Source organism: Hirundo rustica, chromosome 16 (genome assembly GCF_015227805.2).
Source record: "Hirundo rustica isolate bHirRus1 chromosome 16, bHirRus1.pri.v3, whole genome shotgun sequence".
In the NCBI taxonomy this organism is placed as follows: domain Eukaryota; kingdom Metazoa; phylum Chordata; class Aves; order Passeriformes; family Hirundinidae; genus Hirundo; species Hirundo rustica.
The window spans coordinates 14,864,447-14,891,841 of NC_053465.1; the positions used below are offsets into that span (position 1 = coordinate 14,864,447).

The 27,395-nt window shown below is 44.9% G+C and overlaps 1 protein-coding gene across 1 annotated transcript in view; it reads right to left on the minus strand.

Annotated features, from left to right (window-relative positions):
* Window positions 1-18,418, minus strand: part of PHF20 (PHD finger protein 20) — a 75,507-nt gene extending 57,089 nt beyond the window's left edge. Inside the window, 6 exon segments of the mRNA XM_058422663.1 lie at window positions 2,652-2,766; window positions 7,162-7,290; window positions 9,497-9,545; window positions 14,701-14,749; window positions 16,188-16,234; window positions 18,348-18,418. Coding sequence (XP_058278646.1) covers window positions 2,652-2,734 — 83 coding nt within the window. The 5' untranslated portion in view covers window positions 2,735-2,766; window positions 7,162-7,290; window positions 9,497-9,545; ... (1 more) ...; window positions 16,188-16,234; window positions 18,348-18,418.
* Between the last annotated feature and the right edge of the window lie 8,977 nt (window positions 18,419-27,395).

Consider the following 27,395-nt stretch of genomic DNA (forward strand, 5'->3'; position numbering starts at 1 on the left):
GGTAACAAAAGGTAACATCATTTGCCTATTGCAGGCACCCAGTGCAGTCATCCTCTCTTCAGTAAGAGAGGATGCAACTAGCCACCATTCAGTCAGTTTAAATGACCCAATGCAAAAGGTTTCAGAAAGTCAATTCAGCTGGGACAGTGTGCTCACGTCCATGGCTACAGAAACCCCTCTGGGCTCAGGGCTGCCCTACTGCAGTAGTCCCCCTTTTTCAACCTCTGAACTCCAGCACTATGTACCAAGAGACCCTTCAGCATCCACAGAGGCTCTCTCCCTAGAGCAACCTGAGGCCAACAGACAAATCTTTCATGACAGTTTTGATGCATCAACCCAAACCCTAAGAACGTAAGTCAAGCACCAGAAGTACTCACTGTACTCCCTGGAGTTCAAGCATAGGGCATGACAGGCAACTGCAGCAGGAATTGCAGCGCACTGCCAATGTGCTATGATTCCAAATACAACAAGGCAACCTTTGGGACGAGTAGTAAAGATGCAAAATTCACTTTGCACTCTAACAAGGAGCAGGTTCCACATTGACTACTTTGTTGGCATACAATGTTTTTTCTCCACTAGGGCTGACAACATACCCAAACAGCCAGGACATCCTTAACTAGCAATTTGGGGCACAAGCCATTGACATGAAAGAGAAGCATATGACACTCTGACATGAAATGTTTTCCAAAGCATCACTGCCAACGGTCTGGCAATAGTGGCCCATGAACTGACTGATGTATTTGGTACTGAGAACAGGAATCAAAGCCAGCACTTCAACCAAACATGAGACTCGTGACTACGTTTCAGTGCCAACACCACAACAAAAGTATATACAAGAAAAGTTTGGACCTTCAAAGGTCTAAGACTGGAAAAAGCAAGTGTCAGCAAACAGAAAATCCTGTGCCCCTACAGGGTTGCACTGTAACCACACCATGGAGTGGTCCTGGTCCCTGGTACAGAGGCAGATGAAAACAGCAGAGAAAAAAACCCCAGTTTACTGTCCTCCACAAATCCACACCCTGTGAGTTGTATCAGCACTGACAGTTTTGCTAAGCCCTTAGCTCTCAAAAATTTTGATTTAGAAACCCTGAAAATGTCAATACACACAATACAGGGTTCAAAGCTTAGCAAGTAAACAAAAAATATCGTAACTGGAGAGTTCATAACCAAGTTGTGAGACCAGAGTTGCAAAGCACTGTGTGTATTAAAGGACGTTTAAGATCAAGTGTTTACAAAAACCAAAGAACATGGAACAAAGAACATATCCAAAATTCAAATTTAAGCCAAGGGATATGCAGAAAGTAGAGCAGGTTGTTGAATTCCCCCCACAAAGTTTTCCCATGCACTCAGACACTGTTGTTGAACAAACACGTCAGAAGGATAACAGGCATGGACACAAGTTACTAGCCTTACTCAAACACCAGATATACCAAACTGCATCTTTTAAAAGCCTACTTTACAGACGGTCTAACAGATCTTATTTTTGTACGCCTGACTAATTTTTTTGCTGTACTAACAAAACTCAAGAATACTGGAAATGCAGGCAGGTTCAGACCAGAACACGACTGGTCACACAACTCCTAGGTTACACAGGTAAGCCAAATTAACGTGTGAATAGGATTTAATGTTCATACTTTACATTCTTTTGGAAAGAGCTATGTTTTCTCACTTTCACAATTCCAATGTCCTTGTACCTGGAGAGAACACGCTCTGCATGCAATCAAGATATTTTGGAATAAGCCCCCTGTGTCTAAGGCAGTACACCATCCTCCTGAGACATCCATACAGTTTTCAAGTACTGTCTCTACACACTTCACCTCTTGGCAGGTTCCAGAGCTTTAAGTGCAATTACATCTAACTCACACAGACTTCTTAATAAAAATCAGCTATAGTTGATTTCTGGGAAGAGAAGTTATCTATAGGAGCTAACGAAAAAAAATTAATTCCTATATTTAAGACGTCTTTGGCAATTTTCATTTTATTTCTCATTCACTGAGAATTATTAAATGCTAAGTTTTGAGCTGACTACCTGAAATATACAGATTTAAAAAGTTCAAAGTTAGCCCAAGTAATCTGTAGGCTCTTTTTCATCTTCCTAATGCAGTGGTTAGTGAAGAAAAGTATTCTTCCTCACAGCTGAGGGCTGCAAGACAGGCACCAGATCAGACTTGTTAGCATGGAACATGTTTCCCCACAGAGTTCTTTAATTCCAAAGCTGACCACCCTCATAGGGGCGGGCACAGGCCTAACAAATTCAATCACATTTTAGAGCCTATGAATTCACAACAGCATCAAGAAAGGAAGCAGCAAGGATATTCTGTGCTGCAAAGAATTTATTCTTCCATAATATCTGCTCTGCAATATTAAGTATAGCACAGAACTTAAAGGGTGAATTCAGGAGAATAAGAGACTGAAGTCCAACTAGATTTAGGAGCAGTCCTATTCCCAGACACAACACCAGTACACTTCTGGAGGGCCAGCAAAACATATCAGCATCTATTGCCCATCTCAGTTACTGGTATATAAGCTTCTATAAATTAACTACTTTCCTACAAACCAATGACTATGACTTTAAATATTGTACCAGTACAAAATGTTTAAAATATTAAAGACTTAAAATTAATATAATATGAATGGTTTTAAAAATATACCAGTTTTTTAATCTGTCACGGGCTTCCAACTGGGCTCCCACCTCAAAGTTGATCCCTCTTCTATTCGGAGGATGTTTTGTCATTTTGTAATATCAACACTGCTGATTTTATTCCCCTGAAAAATGCAATTAAATATCAATCACTAATCAAGACATACACAAAATAAGCTTATGCACTATAATTCCCAGAAGCCAGATATTAAGGGACTGTTGTAATTTTGGTTTGCAGAAAGTAAGGGGACAATTACCTTTTAAAAAAGGGTTCCCAGTGTGCAGAATGATTCCAAAAGCATGCTCAAAACGGCAGCTATTGGACTATGAAAGAATAAAGCTCAGCCTCTGTCCATTGGTTCAAGTTTCAGGTCAATTAAGAACCGTGCAACCCAATGTTTATTCACAAATGAGACGGAAGTTTCATAATATTTTCTCCCCCCTCCCGGTTTTGATGAAAACAAGGAATCCAGTAAACAGGAAGTGGGCAAAACAAACACAATGACAATCTTTCAACAGCTATCACATTATTGAAACACTCTAGAACACTGTGTCACCTCATCACTACAAGTGCAATAAAGTTCAAAGACATTAGAAATATGTAGCTTCTTTTAACCAATTTTAGAAGACTCTCTATACTGCTTGCATATTTGCATTGCTTTCATCCAACTTCTCCACCATTTCAACCAGAAAATAAAAACCAGTCTTCATTAATATTTGTCTCCAATAGATAAAAGTTCAAGAAATCTTGCTCTAGTAGTTTCTCTCAAGGTACACATAGTGAAAAAAACCTGGTCAACAGCTGTTTGTCCTTATTTTTCAGTTGTTTCCCACAATTTTAAGATACAAATTATGATCCATTCCCATAGTCTTCAAGTTCACAAGATCCAAAAACACAAGTAAATCTTATTCAACATCACTGTCCTTATAGTAAGGCTGTATCTTGAAGATTCAATTAACAATGAACAAAATTGATGCGAGTTTAAATAAAAACCTTCTAGTCTTACACTACAAGAACAAGGAGACACAGAAATAAGCAGCAGCGTTTTGGTTCACGTAAGGCGTAAACAACAATGGTATCAACTGAGCTACATCTACAAAAGCATTAACATTGTGAAGAACTACTCTAATTTCAAGTGTGGTTCAGAAATCAAAGGCCTTTAGGAATATCATAAAGCTTCTACAATAGGGAAAAGCTACCCCTTCACCACACTTTGAAGTCAGGCCATTTGCCAAGGGTTGGCCATAGAGACAGCCCAACTCCCGCTATCAACCACCACACTGCAAAGAAACTGCTCTACCAAAAGCTCATCTGCTGCCTTCCTCTAAAGCAGTGCTTTTAGACTGATCCTCACCTCTATTAAAGCAGCCTGCAAGGGTATGAGGGGAAAAAATACTATTGCCTGTTAAGTTTGATTGATAGCAAAAGATAAATTGTTCTAGTCACCTAGGAACTGAAAAAAATTTATTGCCTAGAGTAGCATCTGATAACAGACTGAGTTCACACAGCATGGATCTGAATCAGCCAAGTCTTCTAATGGTTGGGGTTGGAGTCCGTAACTTTTAACTGGGAAAGGAAACTAAGAAAAACTTAAAACAGTTGGGATTTTACAGTTTATGTTGCATCAGAATGCAGAAATTAAAAAAAAAAAAAAAAAAAAAAGCAGCAAGTCCAAAGCTGTATTTTAATTTTACAGAGGTTTATCCAGGCACACCTCAAATATCCACTATTTTCTTTGCCGATTTACATCATTAAAATACCCCTTTCTCCAAATGTGGAGCAGACATATATTTTGCTTAACACTTGTAGAAGAAATTACATCTGCAAGGCAACTGTTTCCCTAGTACGCTTATTTTTCCTTTTCACTAAGGAGGGACATGCAAAGCCAACATACTCCCAGAGACAGTCTCGGTACATTATTTCAGTTTCCCACAGTGGTCCTCCTCAGTAAGAGCTGCCGTCTGGATGCAAGGGATTCATCTCACCTCCATGGGGCTGGAGAGGAACACACATATCTCCTGACTGCAGGAACAGGATCACACACAATATGGCTTCCATAAATTTATCAGTTTTGGTGAGGAAGGTCTTACTGTGGTCTTAGTCAAATATTTTAAAAAATACAAGTATCACAACTAATACGAAATCAGAATAAAACAGCCAAAGTAATTTAATCAGAGTTACAGAGGCAGAAGATTCCAGGAAAATCTGAACATAGCTGGTTAGCTGACACCAACATTAGTCAAGGCACACACATATTACACTTCACTAACTTGGCCAAGCTTGTTAGAAGGCAGTAGGTCACAAAGTTGAAAGAGAGAAAATTTATAAGCAAAACTCTCCTATCATTGGCCCCTCCTCCCAAGTCTTCCTCTCCCCTCCCAAGTTACAAAACTTGGGCTGCTTTGGGCTCTCTCCCACATCCTACCACTGGCTTGCACTGTGACCCAGCAGTCCTGCTCCTCAGACAATGAAAGCAGGCTGGCTTTTCCATCTGCAGTCAATTCCAGGAACAGCTTTCTGAAACAGATGTATCCTTGGCAGAGCATTACACGAGATAAATCACTCAGTAGATGGTCTCAACCATTTTACCCCAAAACACCCAGCCTTAGAGCAAGGCTGAAACTATGAGACACAACCTTTTACTGAGAACCATGACATGGCTCTGCACAAACTAGGCCAAGAGGCAGTGCTGAAATATGCTTCACCAGCATGACCGTGACCATACTGATAACTTCGTTTCTCAGAAAGCAAGCACTGAACACAGGGGCTTGCCTACTCTGAGATTTTGTTTCAGCCTCTGTCCTCTCCAGCAAAGACTGCTTAAAACCCCTGAACTACAATAAAACAGCTTGTCAACAAACAACCCCAGATTGATCAGACATTCATAGCTACAACTTGGAAAAAATGTTTTGAATTTTTGAAATTTCCTAAAATTTTCTTCACCAGAAAATCAAGCTGTACTAACCTGGTAATTAAATGAACACACAAACAGGATTTCTGCTCTGGTAACTCTGAGAATACATTTATCCTATGTATTCATGACCATGATTAAAACAAGGAGACTAGACCTATGCCAAGAGCTGCACGGCTTTTCTCCAAACTTCTTACTTCTCTATGAAGATCAGATCTGTTTCAGGAACAAATACTTCAGAATTTAGATAAGACACTACTTCTAAAAGAAAGTGTTTCTAAATCTGTATTATTGAAAGAATACATGTTATTTAAAAAGAAGAGTCTTTTCTTCTCCATCAAAGTCATCATAAAATAATTTAACTTCTTAAGACTATTCAACAACTCAGACACAGGTATCAGTGAGGAACGTAAACTTATCTCAGTGAAATGCAGAGGAAAATACATTAATATTGATCCCTTCAGGGACCACAATTTTTGAGTTCTAAAAGAAGCTTTCTGCTCTGCTAACAGTGTCCTGTACACTTTCACTTGTAGCTGTTCTTACTCTCTCCAGTTTTAAGCTCTGTCAGTGCAGAGCCCCAAACCTGGCATATCACCAAGTTCCAACAGAAGTGGATTCCTTCAGAAACAGAAAATCTGTTTCATATTATCAGACAAGTCAAACACAAGCAGTTATGGCAAACTTTCACTAATAACAGCCTCTACTGTCTCCTCTGTGTAAACTGCAAAATCACTGCAGCCTTTTCCAAACCACACCCACCCCGGCAAAAACTTCTCCAAATCCCTGCGGAGTGATTAAACCATACCTTTACAAAGTGTCACACCAAAACCCTATCCCTGAAATCAGCCCCACTTTCAAACTTCATCCTGTCTCAGTGCTGTTTCATAGGCAGCTCAGAAGAAATGCAATTCACTTCCACAATTCAGCCTGTTTCCTTCAATTTTGTGCATCCATGCAAAACCCAGGGATTCCCTCCCTCTGCCGTAAGAAAACAATATATAGAAAAAGAGGAACACCATTAAAAAAACCCCCATAGTTCTCTGACCTGATAAAGGAGCACAGTCAACTTCAACAGTTTGCATAAATATGAATAATCCTTTGCACTGAAAAATTATGTTTCATTCTGGATGGGAAGTTTGCTGTCCCAGTTCCTAGGAGGTACCCAGTACCTTGGTGGTGAATCCGCAGGACTATAGGGTAGGACAGGCAATAAAAAGCACTGGCAAAACTGGGAAGTAAAAGCAACTAGATAGAGACTGTCTTGTATTCCCTAGAGATGCAGCATCGATGTCGCTGACCTGGGGACTGCAAGCAGCACTGCCACTCCCACACAAGCTTGTTTTACTTCTTTCTAGGACGAAGAATGTTTACAGCTGATTCCACAAAGCCTAAGGCTAAGACTGACTCTGCCATCCTCTCCAGCACTACTGTTCCAAATCTGCTGGCACATCTACGTATGGAAATGCCAAGGACTAAGTTCATGAATGTTCTGTACACCAAGAGGTTTGTTTACTCTGCAATAGTTAGTTTTGACCTCTTACTTTTATCATCTGCACCCAAGACACCAGCTTCATGTCTCCATTAGTGGCAAAATGAAAGCCTCACCCAGTTCACCCCCTACAATAAGAACGCCCCCATCAGGAATGGTCAATCCAGAGAAGTCCATGGACCCCACCGCAATCAGAACACCTCGCAAGTGGATGACCACAGCCATACTGTGCTGAAACCACACACCTGCAGATGAGAAAAGGTATGATATCAGACTGCAAAACAGTATTTACAGACATAATTTATACTATACAATCCTAATGGAATCTTATGAAGACTAAGTCAAGTCTCACAAGCATCACTTAAAAACCGTATTTGCACTGATACGGGAAGCTGATTACAAGAGACTTTCATTGCCTGCACACAAAACACCCTCTGCCTAGCAGGTTTTGACTACAGCAGCAGTGCTGCCATGAAGTATGCTTTACTGTGTTTTACCCTACACATAAAAACATACATAAAACCTCTAGACCTGGTAAAAATGTTAACCCAAGAACCGCTTCCGTTCATCCAAGGATGTCTGCTCCTGCCTCAGGTCTGTTTTGAGTACCATTTCACAGGTAGGTGACTGTTTTTGGATGCGACCCTAAGTTTCAGATTATGTCCTTCACACATGTATTTCAAACCACAATGCTCAGATCTTCTGGCAAGATTTTGGGTTTGGGATTTTTTTTAAAGTAACAGGAGCAGGAACATGAAAGATTTAAACTGACAAGAAGACCTGACACTGGACAGGTATTTCAGTATTTCAAGGAATACTGCCATCATTGCCCCCTCTTCTATCCAAAAGACACATTTCAAACAAGACACAGGACTACATGCAGTTCTTATCTGCACAATGTAGCATCCTTAACTACATATTCACTAGCACTTACTTGCTCTAAATTAACAACTACCCAGGCAAACTCTGAGCCACACAACACAGAAACTGGATCCTGAACTGACATTTAATATCTGTGTAACAAGAATGCTGAATGCTTGATTCTTCACCACTTACATTCCCTCAAACCATAAGACTTGAGTACTTGATTTCAGTCTCCTACTTTTTCCCTAGTTTATACAAGTAGACTAAGAGAACTGACTTCCGTTAAAAAAATCTACATTTGCTCTTCCTCAATGGCATCTGGTCTGTATCAGCAATAGTGGGGCCAGCAGGAGCAGGGAGGTCATTCTTCCCCTGTACTCTGCGCGGGTCACACCACACCTCCAGTGCTGTGTCCAGTTCTGGGTCCCACAGTTTAGGAAGGACGTTGAGATGCTTGAGCGCATCCAGAGGAGGCAACGAGGCCGGTGAAAGGCTTGGAGCACAAGCCATATGAAGAACGACTGAGGGAGCTGGGGTTGTTTAGCCTGGAGAAAAGGAGACTCAGAGGTAACCTTATCACTCTCTACAACTCCCTGAAGGATGACTGTAGACAGCTGGGGGTTGGTCTCTTTCTCCAGGCAGCACTGACAGGAGGAGAGGACACAGTCTCAGGCTGCATCTAGGGAAATATAGGTTGGCTATTAGGAAAAAGTTTTCCACGGAAAGAGTGATAAAGTACTGGAATGGTCTGCCCAGGGAGGTGGTGGGGTCACCATCCCTGGACATGTTTAAAAAATGACCGGATGTGGCACTCAGTGCCATGATCTGGTCGAGGTGTTAGGGCATGGGTCGGACTCTATGATCCTGAAGATCTCTTTCAACCCAGACATTGTGTAATTCTCCTCAGGCAGAACCACAGTACGCAGTGATAAAACTAAAAAGGTGTTACACGAGTGAGCCTCTGAACAAAATCCTCACTTTCTCCCTCAGATTACAGAGCCTAGAGAATGTCATTTTCATCCCCTCAGCAATAATAAATCTCATGTAACTGTGCTGTCAGTTACAACTAGTGCTGACACTGGGATAGACCAACATGGAAGCAGAAATTATGAATATAAGCAATTCAGTAGAAAAAAACCACAACTTTTCTATAGTGAAATCTATTTGAATTACCAAGTGCAATTAAAGAAATAAATAGTTATTACTGAAAACAATTATTTTCAGTCATTTGATCATGTCCCATTTAGCTGTTCTGGCTTCCCCTCTCATTTCCTGTAGCACACTAAAGATAAAAAACAATTACCTAAGCACTGAACAAACAAAACAAATTTCAAAAAGGTTTAAGTCACATAAAATAAATCAGGTTTTTCCTAAATAAAGCAGTATTAATGAAAACCTACTCTAATGAGACTGCTTATTTTCAGTTTAAGGAAAAAATGGCAGCCTTTAAGAATATAAGAATTCAATGCAGGTAAGTCATGCAGAGGCACTGTGGATAGTATTTAAGTAAAACCTGAATTTTAAAACAAAATGTCAAAAGCTTAAAGAAAAGCTGCAATTAAAAAAAGGATCTATGCTTATACTCACCGAGAAACTTGTTTAGGCTGCTGCAAACATTCCAAACAGTACTCTATAACTACAGGAAAAAAAAAAATTATGTGAATTCTGAGACTAAAAGTAGTTCAGAGCTCAGAAAAATATTTTCTCTATAGTCAACAGTATCCCCTTAATAGAATAACATATCTAGAACAAAAATTTAATCTGAAAGTATTTCAGTACAGGTCAGCAGGCTGCTGTGATCCAAATGAGAGAGTTGATTAAGAGACACTTATAGACACACAGACACTCTTTCTGCATATCCGCATCAGATTTCTCCATAATTTTTTTATCTGTTGTCAACTAAAAGTCATCAGTAACTTTATCATTACTCCTACTTTGGTGCAACAGGTACTGCAGTATCCACTAACTACACATTAATTAAACAGTCCTGTCAATGAAGACATCCTCAGCTGGATGATCTATGTTCGCCACATAGCAGAAGGAGCTGTGTTTTGCTAATACAAGAATGAACTACAAGAGTTTCTCCAGAATCGCTTCTTCATCTACAAATCAAATTCCTGTCAATACAAGCTGGCTTCTTAACACTGCAGGAGTGGCAAAGACTGCTATTTGAATTGTTACCAGAAGCCAAATTTAGGCTGCAGATTGGGCACTCAAATGATATTTCTCATGGTTTCTACCTGAACTGAAGCTGCACAGAACCTGTTGTGGTTTAGGAATGGTACTCTTCCATCAAGCGTTCCCACTGAAAGGAGAATTGGTGGCACAAAAGGTAAAGATCACTGGCTGAGATAAGAACAATTTACTGAAAGCAGCAATGAGATAAGAAAATGAATCATAATACCAATGGTATTAACAGAAGTGCACAAGAGAGGCAAGCAATTCACATGTGAATGCTCACTTTGGAGCCTGACACAACCCGACCACACCCGTGCTACCCCAGCCTGGAAGAGACCTCTTCCCCTGTTCTCAGAAAATGATGTGAAGTGGCACAGAATTTCAGTACAGGTCAGCAGGCTGCTGTAATCCAAACTAGAAAGATGCTTAAGAGACCCTTACAGACACACAGACACTCCCTCTGCATATCCACATCAGATTCAAGCCATACCCTCTTCTGGCTACTACAAAAATTGACCTTTTCCTGGCTGGAACCAAGACATTATCCATTCCTTATTCTCCACTACATACATCACGTCCAAATCCTGCTGCTTTCCAACTATATGCATACATACATATATATACACAACAGACATCGGTATTTACACAAGCACAGGAATCATTTCCATTGTTAGTGGCTGTCCCTCTAAGATGTCTGTTGAGTTTATTTAGTCCAAGACTATGGATTCCATCCATCCTAGAGGTCTTCTAGGGCAGGAGGGCTGCATCAGGAGTTTATGACTGGTGTATCTGGAGCAGTATATACACCTTGTCCATGGCAGTTATGGCACACAGTGGCGCTGCCATTCAGCACCAATATTATACAATTCAACATTACACACTCCTCTCACCCAAAAATCAAATCCATTTGAGGTACACATCATGTTTCCCTGTCCCTCTACATTACCCACCAAGAGCACCCAGGTCCTTGAGCAAACACAATCCACAGATGGGCCTGCCTTTGTCTGAGGAAGGACTAACCCAAATTATCTTCCCTAATATATAGCACATATTCTATCACTCACAGGGACTTCATCCCTTTCTATGGAATGTGGAGGTTCAGACTGTTAAGAGCCAGCTTGACTGGTGGAGCCTCAAGGGTTAACTAACCAGATGGCTTTTGCTACATGTAGATCTCAATGTCTGATGGTTCCCTCACCCATTACATTCAATATGGTTGTTAACAGTCCATTATGCTGTTCAATTTTTCCAGAAGCTGGTGCATGTTAAGGCATATGACACACCCACTCAATCCTTTACTCTCTGGCCCAGAGACTGTTGTCCGACTCAATTCTTTCTGGAGTGCCATATTGCCACAGGACTTGTTTTTCAAGGCCCAGATGGTGTTCTCGGCAGTGCTGTGAGGCATGGGGTAGGTCTTCAACCATTCAGTGGTGCCTTCCACCACTGTCAGCATGTAACACTTCCCTTAGCAGGTCTGAAGGAGTGTGATTAATCAATCTGTCAGGCCTCCCTATACTCATATCACTGCCCCCACACCACAGGGGCTTTACCCACTTGTATCTGCTTGACTTCAGTATATGTTCCACAGTCAGGGATAACCTGGAGATGGTGTCCATGGTGATGTCCACCCCACAGTAATGAGGCCATCTGTAATGTTGCATTTCTTTTCGGATGTCATGAGGTGTCATAGGCTGCCCACCAAGCCAGAAATAATCCACCTGAGGCAATTTAACCTTGGCAGCCTGATCCACCCATTCATTTTTGCAATGCTCCTCAGTAGTCCAACTCTTGACTAAGTGTGCATCTACATGACGTATTTTACAGTCAATTTCTCTACCCAGGAAGCCATATCTTGCCACACTTCAGCAGCCCAGATGGGTTTCCCTCTGCAGTGCTAATTGGTCTTTTTCCATTGGTCCAGTCACCTCCCCAGAGTACTTGCCACGATCCGTAAGTCAAATGAACACTGGTCATTTCTCTCATTCAGCAGTATTTGAAGACAGCTGGACAGCTTTCAGCTCTGCAACCTGACCACCTTGTCCTTCAATAGCTTCTGCAATTCACTGTGTAAGACTCCATATGGCAGCTTTCCATCTTTAGTTTGTCCCTATCATATGACAGGAAGTAGCACAGAAGAGAAAGCATCGCCTTTTATTTTCTGGTAGCTGATTATATGGCAGGGCCTCCTTAGCATGGTGGCACCTTTTCCTCCTCCTCTTCTGATGGTACAGGTATTTTTGCCTTCCTGCCACTTCATGATTATTTCCAAGATCCCTGTGTGATGGGGGTTTCCTATTTGAGCTCACTGTGTGGTCACAGAGATCCACTTATTCCACGTGGCATCAGTGGCACGATGTGTAGAAGGGAATTTCCCTTGGACATCCAGTATAGCACTGTCAGAGTGCCAGAAAGCAGTGTGCTTCAATGTCAATCACTTCTGAAGCAGCTCCAATCTCTTCATAACCTGTCAAGATCTCTTTAGTTGGGATGTAACAGGCCTCAGATCCTCTTTATCATCAAATCCAGAATCCCAGGGGTTGTCTTCAAGTCTCCATGGGTACTTTTTGTCAGAGACTCCAGGAAGGACCATGCTTCCCAGATGCACTGCAGAGCACACTTTTCACATCTTATCCTATCCTGACTAGCCCAAGGGCTGCTGCACAGTCTCCTTTTAATTTGTCCAAAACTTGTTGTTGTTGCTCAGGATCCCGCCTAAAATTGTTGGTCTCCTGCGTCACACAACAGAGAGGGCTTACAATCTTGACTCTTTTATGGAATATGCATCCTGCAAAAACCCACAGTACTTAAGAAAGCCTGTGTTTCCTTTTTGCTGACTGGACACACTATTTTGATGACCACATCCACTGAACTCTCACAACATCCATCTTGCCATTTTACACATAGGAACTGAATTTTCTGGGCAAGTCCTGATCTTGGCAAAAACAGCCTTCAGGAGGATTTGGACTATTTTCTCCCCTTTCTCAAAAACCTCCTCTGCTGTATTACCCCCATATAATGATGTCATCAATTTACTGCAAGTGTTCTGGAGCCTCACCCTTTTCTAGTGCAGCCTGCATCAGTCTGTGGCAAATGGTGGGACAACTGGTTCCAGGTGTACTGGATCCCACTCCAGGTAAACACTAACAATGGCCTGCACTCTGATGCTAAAGGAATGGAGAAAAACACTGGCAATCTCAATGGTGGCACCACTGTCCTGCCCTGGACTTCAGTTCATACTGAAGATCCAACATGTCTGACACAGCAGCACTCAGAACACTCTCCACTGTACTCATGCACTGGCCACACAGGACTACAGGACATTTCCTCCAACCTGCTAGAGTCTTTCAAATCCGTCCAGACTTTTGGACAGTCCACAGCCAAGCCACAGGTCAGTCAGGAGGAAAAAAGATTATCTCAAACTGCCCAAGTCAGGTAGTCACCTGGAGCTCTTGTCCTCCCTCCTTCATTGACATCAATACCATCATGCAGGCATATGACAATGGTGCACTCCATACAAACTTCTGCTACATGGATTGTTGTGAAAAACTAGAGAAAATTATTACTGGCTGAAATCAACTCAAGGGGAGGAGGCAGGGCAAATTCTGTGGACAGTGGGAGGAACACTGCTCCATTCCACACACCCACCTCTAGGAACCTCTAGTCCAGCTCAGAATCACTGTCAGGCACTGGCACACCAAAAACAATGCCCCACACCCTATGCCTGCAGCCTCAACCTAGCCCCAGAGCGGCTGCATAACCAGAAGTCCTACCTGGGAAACATAACCACAGGCCAGAGTAGGCAAAGCCCACTGCTCTGAGACGCATGTGATCACCTCGCTATTATCCTTGGAGTTTATGATAGCTGAGACTGCACTTGGATCAAAGATGGTAGCTGAATCTTGGTTTTCTCTCTTTCACTCCTAACTTTCTCTTCTTGGAATATGGGTAACATAAGGTTGGACAGGTAGAGTTGGCTAAGTGAAACGCTTTATTCTGATTGACTGTTCTGTTTTATATTTTGTCAAACTCCTGCTCTGCTGAAGTTTGCCAGTTAAGTTTATTTTTTTAACTCCTGAAAATGTTGCAGCATTTCTTTTGTGTGCCTACCTCAGGTAAAAGCAGTACTTTTTAAAAGAAATTTGCCAAGTGAGCACTGGGGCTCAACATTTATATACACTGGACCTCATCTGCATTTACAGGGGATTGCCCATTTTTTTTAATTCCTATAGACTACCCCTAGCACAGCTGATTGTCTCAGGTAATGGATACCTATCTCTATGGTGGTCCACCTGCTTGAGTGCACTATTAGATCATCCTTGAGAGAGTATGTTTCCCGCACACTTGACACGAGTTGCCTCCAGAGGCTAAAAGTTTGCCCTCAGGACAGGGACCCCAGTTACCCAGCTACATTACCACCCAGCACCACACCATCAGCTGTGATAGCCCAGCCCTGGGGTTCCAGCAGCACAGGATACACTTACAGCAGGATGCTGAACATAAGATTTTATCACCAAGCATCAACATGAATTTTTAGCTATCAGATGAAAAATATTATGATCAAAAATGGAAGGAGCAAATCAGAAAGCACAAGAATTATCTGGTTATAGTACCTGCAGCAGTAACTATACTTGGGACTTCCGACTCCTGGAAGAAATCTACCTGTAAAAATATCCATTTTAAAAAAAGTCTGAGAAACATTTTTCATAGATAATTTGCAGCACCTGCAACATTGGCAACTGAAAATCTTGCAGGCCACTGTTTCCACCCAGTCAGTATACTGTTCTGACTCCTAGATCCAGCATTCTGTTTCATTAGTTCACTGCTTCCGTCTTGACAGAAAGAAATCTACCTTACTTGTTGATAAAGAAGAGGATATTTTCAAGACATCCAAATAAAGGAAAATCTTTCAAGTTATACTGCTGTAAGTACTGATGAAAAATTATGTCTTTATTTAAGGTAATTCATTTAGCAGATACATCATCTGTGCATATATCACCCTGTAAGAAAGACGTGATTAGCCTATTTTATTATTCTTTTTTAAGAAAAGAAAGAGGTGCACTTCAAGGTTGCTTGCAGACTTCTCTCCCAACTTAGAGATGAAAGGACAGCAGAAAAAATAAAGAAAAAACTTTAAGTGCCTACTTCTGCCAGTGTGGTAACAGCAAGAGAAGACAGCTGCAGAGTAGGCAAATGACTGATACTAATACATGGGACCATGGAGCAAAAAAAGCGATTAGCAAGTATAGAGAAGAAGCAATTCCAGAAGAAGCCTGCTGTACTCACAACCCCTGCTATGCCAGCACATGCTTTTAAGACTAACTAAAATTCTAACTCAAATCCAACCAATAGCATCACGTCTTTGCATCACTGATGCACAGGTCTATGCTAAGGATGCTCAGCTCTACATCTGGAGCACAGAGGTGTTAAAGACAGTTTCCTTACTCTGTGGAACAAGAGGATATTCTCCAATTCCTTGGGAAAGAAGTGCTGATTTTATGCAGTAGAAAAGTGAGTCAGTTCTGAAACTAGTATTTTAATATCAGCAACAAGATCTTTGGAAAGCTCTTTGGTGCTAACTTCATATTAAAAAACCCAAACCAAACAACAATCAAATCCACAAAACACCCCCCAAGCCCAGAATAAGCAATACTGCTTTCTCTCTTTCCATTAATACAGGCTACCATGCTAAAGACACAGGTGGAGACAGTTTCCCTTTTTAATCAATTTCCTTTTAACCAATTTAAAAACTCCATTACAGGTAGATTTATGAAAAAACAAGGCAGACTGTAGAGGGCTACACTTAAGTAATGCTGGTTTAAAGTTCTCAAGCCCATTAAAGACACACACAGGCATGTCAACAAACTAACATACACCCAAAAGGAGTTCTTATATTCCAGTATGCATTATTATCTGCAGCCAGTCTCTATAGACACAGTATATACCCAAGCATGCACGATCATTTAAGCCTGGTGTTTGCAGTCACAAAAATACTGGAATGCCAGTAGTTCCAAAAGGTCTTTAGAAATCTACAGGCCATATAGCTATTGGTATCTGGACAGCAAGAACAAAACAAGAGTTCTAAGCCACCATTTCTCACCTGAACAAAGTGTCTTCCTGCAGGAAGTACAAGCAGTCAAAACAAACCTGTAAGCAAGCAAGGAACAGAAATACGAAGACAAATAATTAATTGAAGGAAAAAAGAAAGGAACAGACTTACTCAGACATACAGTGAACTCATAAGCACTTCATAAGGCTTCTCAGTACAATGCACCAATTTGAAGGATGTGCAACTGTACTTTTTTCTTAAGACTAAAAAAACCCCACTGTATCCATGCAACTAGACAACCATCAAGAGCACAGTTTAAATACTGACAACAATCATTTGTACTGCTGAGCATTAACTCCTTTCCACATCCCATGTACATTCTTTAGCTCAATTCACAATGCAAGTGCTCACATGTGTACAAGACAATGTTACACAAGCAGGACAGTTAGTGTCAGCCTAACAAATTACAGCTACATACAATACCAATCTTTTGCAGATGCAGTTATAAATAAAATACGCAGTTACAGAGAATTCATCATCCCCTACTATTAAATTAGGGGCTGTGTTCTCCTTTCCTGGTCAAGAGGGAGAATTTAAGTCAATATCATTGCCTAGGTCATGCAGGAACTACAGGAGCAGAAGAAAGTGCTACAGAGAGCTTAGCTAATTAAAGGTAAGAATTAATTACATGCTTCTTACGCTTCAGTCAAGGCAGTACCGTTATGAGCAATTACTACTCTCACCTCATTCTCAACTTGACCTTAAAACTACATGCAAACAGATTTTACTCTCAGCCTGATCAAGTAAAATTTTATTTCCATTGGGGAGACATCGATTAAGTTATCAGCAAAAGTGTAAACTACTGAACTCTTCCATAAGCTTAGGTCAAATAACATGCATTCATCTAAGCCACCTTCATTTATTACTAAGAAACTTTAGAAGTCACAAAAATTGAAAGAGAGAATTATACTATGGCTGATGTTTGCTCAAGCCTTCTTGCTTGATTTCTTTTTTTTGAAAACTGGTTCTGCGAAAGGATCCTAACTCATTATAGAAAATTAAATGAACTCAGGTCAAAAGCATTAATTATAGAGATGCTCCATTACAAACTGCTGTACAGATACTTACAAAAGGTTAATTCAAGTCATTACCATTGTGTTAAGATATCATTTAATTCCCTACTGCATATAACACAACAAAATTCTGTAGTCTAGTGACATTTATTTTACTCAACTCAGACTCATCAATTCTCAGATATCTCTCCTGATTTATTTTTAAGCATTTATGCTAAGAATAGCCTGGGATCACAGAAATATCTCTGATACCCAGATTTTCAGTCGACAAAGGAGATAAAACTGTTTCCCGAAATTGTACCTGTTTAGATTAACCAAATCCTGGAATGGATTGAGATTACCAACGGGTACAGAAACCCACTTTGCTGGCAATAAGCCGTATCTGAACACAGGCCTGCCCGGAAGAACACCACAATGCCTCCCAACCGTACGTATTACACAGGTACGACGTGAGGCAGCTTTGGGGTCAGTGAAAAGATCCAGCCTAATTTCTGTGCTTTTAGAACGGTTTAAAGAGACAGAAAGCTGCACGATAAAGAAATGCTCCAGATTTAATGGGACAGAATCCTCCTCCTGCCGTGTTGAACATCTGGCAGGGCAAGTACCTGCTCCGCGCGGGTTCCCTACTCCCCGGGCCGGGTGACGTACCGCCGCCTCGCCGAGCACGCTCGGGACCCAGACCCGCCGGGGCCTCGCAGCTCCCCGGGCACGGCTCCAGACCCGTCAAATCCCCAGCTCGGGCCCAAGCGCCGCCGCAAGGTCACTCAGCTACCCCTGCCGGACGGACCCGCGGCGTCTGTGCTCGGCCCGCACAGACTCACCTGCCCGCGCAGCTCCGCGGGCCGCCGGGCGCGAGCGGCGAGAGGGAGCCAGGGACGGGGGAGCGGTCGGAGCCGGCCCGAGCCGCGAGCCTCAGCGCGCCGAGCCGCGAGCCTCAGCGCGCCGGGCCGCAGCGAGGCGGGAGCGGCCCCCCTCAGCGCCCCGGGGCCGCCAAGCGGGAGGCGCCGCCCGGCCCGGCCCTTTGTGCGCGGGGAAGCGCCGCCCGGCCTCCCTCCCCGTGTTTCCCCGCCGCGCCGCGGGCCCGCAGCGCGGGGCTGGGCAGGCGGCCCGGCCTGCCCGGGCGCCGCCGCGCTCTTACCGAGGGATATGTACGGGAAAAAGGGTTAGAAGGGAGCCGCCCCGCCCGGGCCCGCGGCGCGCCGAGCCCCGCGCAGCAACCGCAGCCGCACAAAATGGCCGCCACGATGCGGCGCCGCCGAGGGGGCGGGGGCCGCGGGAGCCCGGCCCACTCCGGCCGGAGGGAGCGCGCAGAGGGCGGGGCCAGGCACCGAGCCGGGCGGGGCGGCCCTGGCCAGGGGCCCTGGGGGAACGGCTCTGCCAGGCCCGGCCTGGGCGCTGCTGCCGGGGCGTGGGGAGCTCCGTCCGCAGCCGGGCGCTGCCACAGTGCCCTGCAGGGAGTGTGAGCGCCGGGGTGGCACAGGGGTGAAATACAGGGGAGAGTTGGCGGCCTGAGCCCTTGAGCCTGCCGTCAGGCGGATGTCGGGATGCGGGAGCTCCTGCGCACACCCGCCCGTGGCTTTCGCAGCAACAGCAGGCTGGACTCGGTGCCCTCGACTGGTGCCCCATTGTGCCGGGAAGCGGGTGGGCCTGAGCAGTGCCCATTCGAGAGGATCGTCACTGCCCCACAGCCCCGTTCACACTCTGGTACAGCTAGAAGACTGGGTTCTGCAGTGGATAACAGTGCTTTTCATGGGCAAATTAGTTTTGTTTTCTTTGTTTTGGTCGTTTTATGCTGGGTTAAAGCCCAAACCAGATTGACATAGAAGAGCAAAAATCTGTGTATGCTGGAATTCTTAACGTCAAATACTACAGTATTTTACTATGGGTGGGTAAATTCTCCCTGGTTCAAGTAGGTTTCCTGGGATAATCCTTGGAATTTTGCTCAGAAGCCACAGACCAGCAGAGGATTGCTGCCTGTCAGGTTTTGTGGTTGAAAGAGTAATTGCTGTGGCCAAGGTGTCCACATAGTGCCAGGGCTGCCGGTGCTGTCGGGCTTTGGAAGAAGACACAATGGGGCACAAAGTGCTTTTCCCTTCTGTCTTCCTACTCCTCCTGCTGTTGGAACTGCTGTTGCTCTACAAATCTGGCTGCTTCTTTGACATCAGCCTCAGTCCAGTGCCACAAGCATTGCAGGACCCAGAGAGCACAAAGAATGGTTTAAAGCAGTGTGCCTATCACTGTACAGCAGTAGGTGCTAGTGCTTTTCTGACAGAGCCTGTGAACTGTATGCTGGGAATCTGTGGAAGCAGAATGGCTTGCTAAAAATACTGCAACTGCAATGGGGGGGGGGGAGGGGGGGGGGAGGTTGAAAATACAGTTTTCAATTTGGATTTATAATTTATCCTGGAAACCTCAGAAGTGGTCTTTATATTGCAGGTTTCTAGAAAAGAAGAAAAAAAAAAGGTAAAAAAAAAAAAAAAAAGGAAAAAATTAAAATAGAAAGAAAAAGAAAATAGCCCTAAAGTTTTGAGAGAAATAGAAGTTTATTTTATTTTACCAAAACATCAGCATAGTGTTTGTATAATGGGTTTTCTGACAGCACTGTATTTTATTCTGGAGTTTCATCACTTAAAACAACTTACAAACCCTTAGCACACCTGCCCTGAGAACTTCTTCCTTCTCCTCTGAAATAGGTCTTCCTAGATCCTACTGGACTCCTTTGCTTTGCTGTTCTGAGAGCACATTGCTTTTGTAGTTCAGGGATGTGTATGTGCCAATTTGTGACATTTCTCCTTGTTCACTTTCTTGAGGGTCCAGCTTGTCTATCTGATGTTAGTATCCATGGTTAAAATGTGAGTGCTCAGACATTTGCCATATTTGCCTGTTCTGGCTGGCCACAGAGCGGCAGCCAGTTGCCAGCTCTTTTCAGTCTTCTGATGTTTTGCATTTTTGTAGTGGAGTTTCTCACGGATTATAACATAAACAAAGTGATTGTTTTCGCATTCCTCTCTGGAGGAGGGACAATTGATGGACATCTAGTTTGACCAGTGGGGTCGGAGAGGTGGCAACCTCATTCTCCAATCCCTGGTCATTGTCCAGAATATATATAAATCAAGGTCGAGAAATAAGTGCACCTTTTTTGCTCTGATAACCTGACTGTGTGAGTGTCGTTCTTTTTGTGTCCTCTAGCGACAGCAGCCCTTCCCAGAGAACAGGAATGGTGCTCTGCCACAGACACTTGCCTGTTCTGATGCAGGTTGCAAACAGACCCTGCTTGGATCAGCTGGATCACTTTGGGTCCAGTGTTTCCCCACACATCAAGAAAAGTAGCAAATGTGGACAAACTGAGCTTTGTGGCCCAGGAAGGAGCCCAAGCTGGTGAGAAGAGGAAGGGAGCACTTCTTTCCTCCGTCCCCTCTGCTCATCAGACCCAGCCAAGACTTTGGGCAGAGACCTCCTTGCTCCCGTCCTTGCTGAGCTGCTGCAGTTCTGCCCTGTGAAGTTCAGTGGACTTCTCTGCAGGGATGTCACCATGCTGGGAACATCACAGTCCATGCCACTTGAATGGGGTGTGGGGCTCACAGCCTCGTGGATGAGCAGTCCGTGTGGCACAGGGAAGCACAGGGGCAGAGCTGATGCTGCTCTTCCTGTTGCCAAGCTGGAGAAGAGCTGCAGTTGGACCATTGCCAGAAGCTGCTTTGGGAGGAGAAGAACACTGTCCCTGGGCTGTGCTCCTCCCTTTTCCCCAAGAACCCTGTGATAATCAATCACTGCACCTCCAACAGGTTGCTCTGCCTGTCTCTTGCGTTTGTCAAATGAGCAAGGCTGGCAAGGCTCTGCAGTATAAAAGCTGCCCCAAGGAACCAGATGGGCTGGAGGAACAGGCACCAGAGACCTCGCCAAATCCAGCTAAGAAGGGGTAGGAAATGAGAGCAGATGGGAACAGCAGAAACCAGGGCAGGGGAGAGCGGGAAGGGGGCAGAAAGGTGTCTGGGCTGAATGGGAGCCTGAGGAAAGAGGAGGAGAGGACTTTCCCTCAACCTGTATTTCTCTACTGTTTCTCAAGATGTGAACCAGGAATTAGATGTTGCCAGGGATGGCCCAAATATTCAGTTTACTGCAATTCCTGGAGTTGAGGCAGCTTGGCCATTACAGGGAAGGAGTTGTAAAAAGGGAAAGTGAAGCACAGAATAAGGACTTTACAATTAGAAATTGTAAAGCAGGTATACTTTATTTCCATCTGGAACACAAGGGGGGATGTCTCCTCCAAACCATGTGTACCTGGTCAAGACAAGGTCCAGGTTTAAATACACATTGATCCCACAAACCCACACCTCCCTACCCACCCATTCCCCACCTTCTCTCGCTTTGTATTCTAATTAGCTGTCACAACTCCTGGTGGTCCTGAGTAGGGGTCTTGGGAGGAAGGCCGACGTCTCCCTCAGGTTGGTCTTCGCTTCTGGGCAGGCGCGGTGGGGTTTTGGCTATTTTTCAGGTCATTTTGCTCTTGCCAAAGATTAGGAGCTTGATTTTGCTGGATTCAAGCCACAAAGTTCTGCTTTGTTGATATTTGACAAATACCTAGGTCCCACTTTGCTAGGTTTCAGCATTATACATCTTACCTATATGACTTTTACTTAGTAACTACCTACCAACCAAGCTTAATAGCTAATCTTTTATGTTTTCAGTACAAGCTGTTTCTTTACTTTTACAAAATCACTAAAAGCTGCTTCTAAAATACCATATTTTTATATTCGTAAACATACTCCATATCAAAAGCCGGAAAAGCAGAACCCAATCTGCGCATCTTTGGTGTGGCAATTCTTCCCGTACTTTCCTGCTGGTGAGGAACCTTTGCCTCACAGAATGACAGGACAGGGGAGGGGGAAAGGCACCTGTGGACAGGAGCCCTGTTGGGGGTTAGATTTGTTTCATTTTTTTTCTTATAGAATTTTTCCCATATGTTGCTAGGAAACTAACTACTGGATGCTTATAAGTACTCAGGCAGAACAGGGGGCCAAAGAGGAGGAGTTTAGCACCTGGCTACACTTCTTTTTGTCTCTGGGAGTTTCTCTCGGAAGGAGGAGGGAGAACACGTGAGTTTTGGGGCAGGTAAAGGACAGGGCTGGAGGCAGTTTCACTCTCCCGCTCTTAGCATTGGTGAGAGGATGGCTAGGCTGCTGCTCGCTGCAGGAGGAGTTCACTGTCACCAGAAAAGTCTGGTCTTGAGAAATCTACCATCATTGCTCGTGTGCCCCAGAATTCTGAGCTCCTTCGCCTGCCCTGCTGGAGCTGGGCCAGCCCCGTCCAGCCATTGCGGCTCCTTCAGCACTGCTCTATTTGCTATGCTGCGGCCCCACACCCCCTGCCCTGCCAGGACATCCTGCTGTCCCAGCCACCAGTCCGGGAGTTTCTACCATTCGGGCTTAGTGCTCTGAGAGTCCTGCAGGGGCACCGAAACCAAACTGCCCTGGGTTTTGTGAAGCAAAGCCCTCGAGATTCTTTGTTCTGTTTTGTTGTTAATGCTGTAGTTGTAGTTTGATTTGCTTTCTTACACATATTAGTAAAGAACTGTTATTCCTATTTCCATATCTTTGCATGAAAGCCCCTACTTGCAAAATTATAATAATTTAGGAGAGGGTTTATATCCTCTGTTCCAAAGGAAGCTCTAGCTTTTCCTGGTGGACACCTATCTTTCAAACCAAGACAAGCTCTCACAGCCAGGTCACACAGAAGAAGTGGTCCGCAGGGCTGTCCAAAGGGACCTCCAGGTGGGCCCTCCCCCCCGAGTGTGGCGGGCAGTTTCCGTGTGATGCAATGTCAAAGAAGTGATGTGACAATGCATTGATTTGATACCGCCATTATATGACAATCCCCCTGGCTATATTTAGCCAGGACACCAGCTCTTGTGTCCCTGGAGCAAGAGCCAGCATGGGACCACAATACCATGAGAGGTCCTGGCAGAAGCTGTGGAGCACTGTCCCACTGCTGGTGTCCTGCTGAAAGGCAGAGGTGCTGCTGAGTGCACTGGGAATTAGAGGAGAGGGGACCACTGGGCTGATAGAGAGGGCTCTGCTGAGGAGCCTGGGACATGGGGTGATGCTCTAGGGCCCCAGGACTGCAGGAGGCTTACTGGGCAACAATTGACTGTCTCTGTCTTCCCATCTCAGCCTCAGAAGACCACACCCGCGAGAAGGAGATACTAGGAAAATGGACCCTGAACTGCTGAACTTTCCACTCGCAGTCAAGATCCCTGTGACACCTGGATCCAAATCTATCTTCTGCAGGGGAAAGCTGGGTGAAAAGGTAAAAGAAGTAGAAAGGTGGAGAAAATATCTCCTCTTTCAGAGAGTCCCCATCACATAAAGGTTTTCTTGTGGCCACCTGCTTTAAAGCAGGAGCTGCGGCCCTTCAGTCAGACAGGACTGGGCAAGGGAAATTCCAGGCTCTGTGGAATGCAGAGGAGAAAGCACTTTTCCATCTGTAATATATGTCCTAAAGTTAATTCGTGTTAAAAGACATAAGATGTAATTCACCCCCTGTAAATATAAGTTTTACTTCTAATCAAATATACTACGGGTTAACTGAGATGAAAGCTGCATGGAGAGGGGTACAAGGAATTTCTTTTGCCAGAGATTACACAGGAAGGACACGAGAAACTATGCTAAGAATTACATGAAAAGGGACACGAGGACACCTCTGCTGGGAATCGTTAAAAGGAGAACAAAGACAACGGCAAAGGGAGATAGAGAACCCAGAGAACCAAATGATTACATCAGATCGATATCTCATCCGTCTCCTCCCGACATTAAAATCTCTACACAGCACCTGGACACAGCAATCAAAGACACTGTCTTCCCGGGCGAATCCATTCAAAACATCAGAACCCGAACATGACTATCTAATGAAGCTGCCTCGGAAGAAGGAACCTCGGAGTCCTGAGTTTCTCTCAGCGATCCAGTGTATAAAAAGAGACAGCTCCAAGCCAGAAATGTGAACTTGCGGGGTGACATACTGACTGAGTGTGTTACCGCGTTCACCCAGCGCCGATCCCAGGCTCGACGCTGTCCTTTTAATTGTGGCTATCAGAGACTGTTATTTTGTCTCTCAATAAAATTCTAAAATTTTGATTTATAGAATTTGGTCTATCGTATTTATTACACATCTTCACACTGGTTTCTGGCACTGTGTATGTGTGTGGCCAGGGCCCTGCCTGCAGCAGGTGGCTGTGTCTATCTGGGTGCCAGGGCAACTCATCCCTCCAGTGTCTTGGTTTTGAAAGACAGTTGTCTGTTAAGGAAAGCTAGAGCCTCCCTTGGAATGGAGAATGTAAATCCCCTTCCCTCCAAATTATTATAATTTTGCAATTTGGGGCTTTCAGGCAAAGATATGGGAACAGGAGTAACAGTTCTTTACTAGGAACATTAAAAAAAAAAAAAAAAAAAAAAAAAAAAAAAAAAAAAAAAAGGAAAATACAAACATAGTAGTACAAAAAAATAAGTAAGGAAGCAAACAAAAATCCAGGAAAAACCCTGACAGAGTCAGGGATACGGCCTGGCACCCTGGTGGTCAGGGTGTTGGAAGCAATCCAAATAAGTCCTCCTGGAATAATAGATGTGGTTCTGTGGAGTAGAGAGGGTCCTGTAGAAAGCCCAGTGGTGACGAGATGGGTCCGGTCTTCCTCCGGGAATCCAGTGGAAAAAACGGAAACTTAGTGATGTTCAGTCCCAGTTTTTATCTAGCTGAGAACAGTTGGCTCCTCCCCCACAGTGTGGAGCATCTCCCAATGGGATGATGGAATGTGTCACCTCATTGGTGGGCCCTAATGGCCCATTATCAGAAGATGTCCCCCTGGAGGATGGAGGGGTGGTGAAAGAGATAAGAAACACTGCCCCACCTGGATTTAATGGCTGGGCCATTGTCAGAAGACATCCACCCCCTTCTCCCCTGGAGTTACAAGAAAAGGATAAAACATCTCCCAAAAAACAGCTTTTAACAGATGAAATAGAATACCCATTTTTAGGTTACATAATCCAAGACATCCAGCTCATCCCACAATGTCAAGCCAGGACCTGGGGCACCTGTGAGGGAGATTCCAACCTTTTCCTGCTTGCTTTTGTAGCACCTTTGGAATAGCCTGGGCTTCCCTGCTTGGGGGATACACACACTGTTGTCCTCAAGCTTGCATTGCACCTTCCCAAAGGTGGAGACTTTCTGGAGGCAGAGGCAGCTGACACAGGCTTTGGGCCTGCCTAACCTGAGGAGACTGGTTTCATCCGTTCTACACTGGCTGCATTTGAACCTTTGAAGGTTCATTTGTGGATGGGTCTGCAGTTCTTCCTGGTGGCCTAAGATTTGCAGGTGGGGTTGCTATGGGGTTTATCTTCTCTCCCCTAACCCGTCACAGCCCAGCCTGGCCCAGCCCAGCCCTGTGGTCTGTCTGTGCAGGTCTCTGTGCCTACTGAAGGATTGAGAAGACCTTTACCTTTTCATACATACCACGTGGTACCTCTCTGCTGCTCTCTCCCGTTTCCTTCATACTCTGGAAATTCTCTCTTACAGCTTTACCGGCTGTTTCCTGTTTCACTCTGGATGATCCCTACTGCCACCACCTCAGCCCAGCATACAACTGCCTGGATGACTCCCACCTTCAGGACTACCACAAGCTGCTGAAGAGACAGGGCTTTGTCACCAGTGAAAACGATGTAGGTTTGGATATCAGGCTGATCAACAGCAGCCCTCTTCAAGCGGGGCTCCCACAGCCCTTGCTGCAGCTGCCTGCTGCTGTCAGAGGCCAGGGCCGTGTGCTGGTGTCCCTGGGAGCAGAAGCAGCACCAACATCCCCCTGGCAAGCCCCAGTCCAGCCCTTCTCAGCCTGCCCCACACTGCTGTTCAGCCCTGGCTGGGGGGACATCAGTGCCTCCAACACCAGGGTGTGGGGAAGGGCTTGGGGGCAGCTCCCCTCCCACTGGGGTCAGGCTGTTTTGGGGAAGGCTGTCTGCACGGCTTGACAGGGCTTGGGGGATTCTGCCCTCATCCCTCCACAGGTGGTTTGCACTGTGAAGGAGTTCAATGAGTACAGGCACTACCTAACCAGGATCAAGCTGCAGTCAGAGCAATTCTTGAGGCAGCAAGAGGTAGGCAAAGTGTTGTGTTCAGGGGCACAGGACTATGCAGGGCTGTGCTGCTGGGCCGGGCGCTGGGGCGGGGAAAGGACTCTGCGGCTGGGCGCTGAGCTGGGCACGGGCAGCAGGGCCATGTGCAGGCACACGCGGTGCTGAGGGAAGCCCTTCTCTCCTGCCCTCATGGCCTGGCTGAAGCAGGGTGCTGGCCTGGGCCCTCGGGAAGCCTCAGCATGCAGGGGCCCAGAAACATGAGCACAACCTGGTGTCACCTTTCAGGAAGGGCTTCTGCCATCCTGGGCCAAATTAAAGGGTGGTCCCAACCTGCCAGGAACCACCAACACTTCCTGCAGGAGGAGGAGGTAGCTGCAGCCTCATAAGCCTTCTAGCTCACTCCCGCCCAAGAGTCGAAGATCAAAGGGATGCAGAAAAGCGAGAGCAGCTTTGGACAATTGCCAAACTTACTCCAGAGCTGAGCTGGGCCAGAAGGATGCCAGCAATGCTACTGACTCCCAGAGGAAGTTAGAAGGCACTGCCAATGGCCTGTTGAATGCTGTTTGAGCATCTGACTGAGACTGTGGTACACAGAATGTTGGAGAGGCTGAAGATTCCTGGGAATCAGCATGTCAGCTTTTTACAGAGGGCTGCCCAGGGAATCAGGGGAAGACTTTTAGGCAGATGCCTGAGAGTAGAACTTTCGGATACTTCTCTAGATCACTGTCAGAAAATGGAAGTGATGGTTAAAGGGCTAGTAGCAACAGTGTTGGAGATCTTGGGGGACCATCTGGCATCCAGCACATCCAAGGCTGCTGAGACAGGGGTAGCGGCCAGGTGAGAGGAGTTGTCTCTTCCTGGAAGAGCCACCCAAGCAGACAAATCCAAGGACACTGAAACAGCTACTGCAGACAGAGCACTTCTACTGACTTCCCTTGACACATTCACCAGAGAAGTTGTTGAGAGTGTTCACTGGGCCTTGGAATCCTCTGTGACTTCTCAGTTTGAGGAAGACACTAGCTGTGAGTACACTGAAATCCTGAAGCTTCCTGGGGGAAATGTCTCCAACA